The sequence below is a fragment of the Triticum urartu genome, chromosome 4 (genome assembly GCF_003073215.2).
Source record: "Triticum urartu cultivar G1812 chromosome 4, Tu2.1, whole genome shotgun sequence".
Classification (NCBI taxonomy): Eukaryota; Viridiplantae; Streptophyta; class Magnoliopsida; order Poales; family Poaceae; genus Triticum; species Triticum urartu.
In genome coordinates, this window is record NC_053025.1 from 362,003,029 (window position 1) to 362,008,293 (window position 5,265).

A 5,265-nucleotide genomic window follows, 5' to 3' on the forward strand; every position below is an offset into this window, starting at 1 on the left:
AAAACGAACTAAAAAATCCGTTTTCACCATTAAATCCGTCTCGACGAGATCTTCAAAACTAGACCCAATGTTGATATGTTTCGACGAATTTTTTTTTTTTTGCCAGAAGTTGTCACGATGTTTACACTGCAGTTGCCATAGGGCTTAAACTAAAGTTGCCATGTGGCAATTTTAGTTTGTAGATCATGGCAATTTTAGTATTTTGATGATGGCAACTCCAGTACTTTGACCATAAAAATTATTTTTTGTATGAATCATGACGATTTTACGTGCATGTATCATGGCAATTTTAGTTTATGGTTCATGGCAAGTCTAGTTTCTTAATTCCCCGTTTTATAAATGTCAAAAATTACATTTAAATGTAGAAGAAAATAGCTGAAACATATCATGGCAACTTCAGTATAAACATCATGGCAATTCATATGCAATAGACATGGCAACTTTTAATCCAAAAAAAATTTCATCAAAACATATCAACATGGGATCTAGTTTCGAAGATCTCATCGCGAGAGATTTAATGGTGAAAACGGATTTTCAATCGGATTTTTCGTTTAAGAAATAAAACATTTAAAAAACTGAAAATTCAAAAAAATTCCTACATGCATGCATGCGATGACGTGATAATCTGTTTACATTAGAGACGTGTGGTGCGTCTCCCTTTCTGCCACACGTGTAGCAGTTAGTGCGACCCTAATACAAAGGTTTGGCTCAGCTAACTCACCCACTTAACTCGCACAAGCATCACATTCCATGACACAAGCACAACTATAACAACTTGTCACTTGCTCGGTGTTTGTTCACACCACCACCACCACTACCAATGGCACCCCACGGCATTTCGCTCTCCGTATCCGGTCCTTGATGGCAGTCTCCTGAGTAATTATTACAGCAGCATCAGTATGTCTCTTTGTCCTCAATTTCATGTTTGAGTACTCTGTTAAAATTCCAAGCAAATACTATACCATCACAAGGCAGCGCTCCGCGAACTTCTCCAAGAAGTTAGCCACCCAGCGATCCGCATTCGCAAGCCACTCTTCATGGTCTATCCCAGCCGTCTTTGCAACCATTTGCAACTACATAGCACACAAGGATCTCAACACAACTGATAATCATCAGGCCTAGATCTGTAGATTGCTCGCAAGTATGATTTGCACTGAGAACCTCCATGGCTTGTTGCCTCTTCTTGTTGTACCTTCACAGTCTCGCTGAAGTTTATTTATCTTCATATTCAGTTGCAATTGTTTGTCCTGAAAAGAAGACGACCAACACAAGTTATTACCTGGGCTGGGAGACCAAGCGAATAACATCACAATGTTCTTGAAAGACCAAAAAAATAAGCCATGTGCCAAGCTCTACTTATCGGATAAAAGGATTGGCTAAGTGTCATCAGAAACGTGGCTAACCTTAACATAGCTCACACCCGTATCTTTCCATGAGTAACCTCGTGCTAGATTGCTCATGACATACTGGTTGTAGTCCTTCACTATCATTTGGTTCCAGTCCTAGCACCGCTCCATCTATTGGTTCCAGGAAACCTGAAAAGTAAAAGAAAAAATATCAGGGACATTTGAGTCAACATGGAAAAGAAAGACTCATACAGAAAAACAACAAAAATGAGTAAACACACGTGCTATTATGGTCCATCTATCTCATCTCTAAAAGTGAAAGGGAAAGTGAGTTAGCATCTTTACAACAAGTTTACTTTATAGCACAAAAATTACATCATTATCATTTGCTTGCTAAAATAAATAGCAAGATCCAGTTTTAGATTTTTACCAACTGTTATTAATTTCATGAAAAAGAAAGCTTCTAGACGCAACTAATTGGATCATGAGCCTGACAATGTGAATCGATGACTAATAGTGGATGATCAACAAAGAAGCAATATATAAGGTAAGTGTCCAAAGATAAATAAGCTGAATGGTAGATTTATACCCATTCACCACATCTAGACGCAACCAACCATAACCTGATCATCTGTCAGTTCCATACCATCCTTCCTGCCTGAAAAAATTGTTTCCTCGGTCAGGGCACATACAGTAACTTGAATAAGAGATTCAAGGCTAACCTGGAACAGGTTGTAGCAGTATAGACAATGTGTTACTGTGTACACATTACTTGTGCAAACAGACACGATTCAAGAAATAAAAGAGAACATAGTACTTGTGCATTGCAGAACTGAACATGACGTGAACTTGCTTGCATGAATGCTACTGTTTAAAACAGAACACATACTACATCTTCTAGCAGCAAGGTGGAAAGGGCAAGAGGATCAAAGGGGGCGAGGGTGCATACGGCATGCCTTGTAGGTGGCACGGCGTGGTCCAAGCAGTCGACCAGCGCCAAGTCGTCCCACAGCTCGCCGCCCATCCCCATCTCCACTCTGGTAGTTCTCATGGCTTCCTCCTCGTACATGTTGTGCCTTTCCAAGAATGACGAGAACGGAAAACAAAATGTGCCTCCACTCCAGTAATACCCGCCACCGCCACAAGCCAAGCTAGAGGTACACATGCATGAAAGAAGAAGAAATCAGGTGGTTAAGGAGCTCACCAATATCCGGAAAAAATCCATGGGAGGGACAGGGAAAAAGAAAGAATGGACGGATTTGATCTCACCTTTTCTTCTCGCTTGGCAGCGGCAGCGGCCAAGGAGTCAGGACGACGGTGACAGCGCCGTGGACTGCTCCGCATCGGGAGAGGAGTTTTCCAGGCTTGTGTTCCCATACAGCACATGCCATTCTGTCAACTCAAATGATTAGATACCACAGCACATGTATCCAGCCAGCCAAGGAACCAAAAGTGGACTCAGATTAGTCGGCAATTTCCACACAACCACCGCCCCATGTTCTTAATATTAAGGCTAGTCCAGTAAAAATAAGATTAAGGCTGATCTAATGAGGCTCAAACTCAAGAACTTAGTGCTGCGTACGTACCTGGAGGCATGCCATGGACAGGATGGAGAACCGATGACCTTGTGCACGACGATGTTCTTGAGCCTGTCCCCGTTGAGGCCGAAGTCGAGGACGACCGCCGTGATGCCGATGAGGAAGCCGAGTCCCTAGTTGGATGTTGGGAATGTCCAAACATGAAGTCCCTTTTCGCCTATTATTAGTAAATGAGCAATTCAAAATGTTTGAAGCAATTTTATGCGAAATACATATTATTTGAAAACCCTTTTGATTACAATACAGATATGTAGTTGTGCTATTGGTCGCTGAAGAGTACAGTATGTCGAAGTTCTCCACAGGGATTTAAGTACAAATGCAATGCAATTTCCTAAAGCCAAGCTACTCTGAAACAGGGTGAAAGATCTCTCCTACAAATGCAAAACTATTTCTGTAGCTAGTGGAATAAGAACAAGGAAATTAAAGGCAAGCATAGGAAGATGCAGATCTTGCAATTTCTCAGCCAATCGAAACAGAACTCTGACAAAACTGAAAAAATTTAAAATAAAACAGCAGTAGGTAAGGTTCAGAACAAGTGCATGTAGGAACACAATAAACATGACACTTTTTTTAAAACTATAACTGAATGAACAGATTGACCAAACAATCAAGAACTGGATTCACACAGTAGAAGGAAGTAAACAGAAGGTACAGTTAAACTAAAAAGAAAGGATTTCTACCAAAATTATGAGCGGCACTAACAGTACTATGAACTGAATCAAAAGAGGAGAAGCAAATGTTCAGAAAATTCAGACAGAGCAGCAGAGGTTACAGGAATTCAGTTTTGAGTAAGATTACAGGGATAGAAGGGAACTACGTTACAGGATTTGTAGGCAAGAAAAGGGAGATTCAGACTCAATCGACACTCAAGCAACGACGGGTAGAAGGGACGTGTGTTCTTCTTTCGTTGTCTCCTTTATGTCATCCCGTCTTCCCTCTCGGTCCAACCACATCCCTCTCAATCCTTCATTTCCGTCTCTATTTCTACCTGCCTCCCAGAGAGAGGGAGATTGGATGATATGCCCCACTTTACTTGGGCATTAGATGATTTGCCCCACTTCACATAGGATTAGAACATTTGCCCCATTTTTATTTTACTCTTGATGATTTGCCCTTTTCAATTACTGTAATCATTTTCGAATTTCTATCCCTTTTCTCTTCATGCAAAAAGGCACAGTTGCCCCTGTGGCTAATTTACAATTTGATACCGTACAAATCTTTTCTCTTTACAAGGCCCTGTCCAACCGAAGCAACTAATTAACAGGGAACAAATCATATCTACTTTCTTTACATGGCTTTACCCAACGGAACCAGGTACTCACAAATCATAGATTGATTCTGTTGCTTGAGGCAGATCCACCGCCGGCCACCTAGCCATCAACTCCATGATTGAAGCAGTACGAGCTGCTATGGTAATTAGTACTATTAACACTGTCCCCCAGCCATGGCTATTACCGGCAACGCAATGAGATCACAAACAAAAAAATTGTAAATCCATGAATCACTGGAAGAACTTAGTTTTTACCAGCAACGAGCGCACCATCTGCAGCTCCGAGTTGCAGCGGAAGCTACGGGACCCGCCGGTCTTCCGAGCTGCAGCGGGAGCCGCCACGCCGGGCCGACGATCTGCAGCGGGAGCTGCCGCGCTGGGCCGCTGCTGCAAAGATGGGGCCAAGGTGCCCTCGTCGGCCTCCTCCAGTAGCTTCCTCTGGTGAGGCGGCCGTCGTCCGGGGGCACGGCCTCCGGGCTCCTGCCCTGGAGGTAGTACTGCTTGGCGACGCCCTTGCCGCCCGACGACCAGCCGACCCTGGCGCTGCTACCGACCATACCCCCCTTGCCCGAGAACCCGACCGGCGGATCAGCAGGGGAGGGGCACCGCCCACCGCGCCTTTGCGGTCTTGCTGCCAAGGGGCGGCGGCGGAGAAGATGGGGAGGAGAGGCAACGAGAGGGAGGAAGGTCGCGTTGCCTGGGTGGGAAGGGAAAGGAAAGAAAAGGATTTTTTTTCTCCACCACTAGAACTGGGGGAGGTGTTATCTGCGGCCTGCGGAAGATGTGAACCGGCGACCAGTCTCGTGGGAGCAACGCTCACTGACGTCGGGCCCAGCAACAGATGCAGAGACAAACAGGCAGCATCGCCAATTGACAACTCGAGAGAAAGAAGCCAAACGGATCGCTTTGCTTTTGAAAAGGAGCTGCTCGCCTCCGTCGCTTTCGCCTTTTCAATGGTCATCAATCGCCTCGTCCTTCGAACTGACCATCCAACACTTCCATTGGCCAACCACACGCGCTGACCTGAGTCCTGGAAACAATGCAACGCTCT

General features: G+C 44.4%; 1 protein-coding gene across 6 annotated transcripts; it reads right to left on the minus strand.

The window, feature by feature from the left end:
- Positions 1–582: 582 nt before the first annotated feature.
- Positions 583–4,962, minus strand: LOC125551684. 6 transcript variants are annotated; one of them, XM_048714969.1, is made up of 9 exons: positions 4,470–4,955; positions 2,933–3,057; positions 2,616–2,738; positions 2,303–2,497; positions 1,936–2,004; positions 1,404–1,535; positions 1,193–1,247; positions 963–1,073; positions 583–872 (listed from the first exon to the last, which is right to left on the minus strand). In XM_048714969.1, the coding sequence occupies exons 1-5, from the start codon at positions 4,485–4,487 to the stop codon at positions 1,974–1,976; spliced, it is 492 nt and encodes a 163-aa protein (XP_048570926.1). In that variant the 5' UTR covers positions 4,488–4,955; the 3' UTR covers positions 583–872; positions 963–1,073; positions 1,193–1,247; positions 1,404–1,535; positions 1,936–1,973. The 6 variants fall into 6 exon arrangements, with proteins under 6 accessions (XP_048570926.1, XP_048570925.1, XP_048570924.1 ...); XM_048714968.1 differs by having other exon boundaries at positions 2,296–2,497; positions 4,470–4,949; XM_048714967.1 differs by having other exon boundaries at positions 1,162–1,247; positions 2,296–2,497; positions 4,470–4,949.
- Between the last annotated feature and the right edge of the window lie 303 nt (positions 4,963–5,265).

What these genes read in the sequence shown, in the direction of transcription:
- LOC125551684 (XM_048714969.1), bottom strand. An exon ending in TGTCCATGGCATGCCTCCAG is followed by an intron (nt 2,739 to 2,932) that starts GTACGTACGCAG and finishes TTGAGTTGACAG; the next exon opens with AATGGCATGTGCTGTATGGG. An exon ending in CTGCCAAGCGAGAAGAAAAG is followed by an intron (nt 2,498 to 2,615) that starts GTGAGATCAAAT and finishes GTGTACCTCTAG; the next exon opens with CTTGGCTTGTGGCGGTGGCG.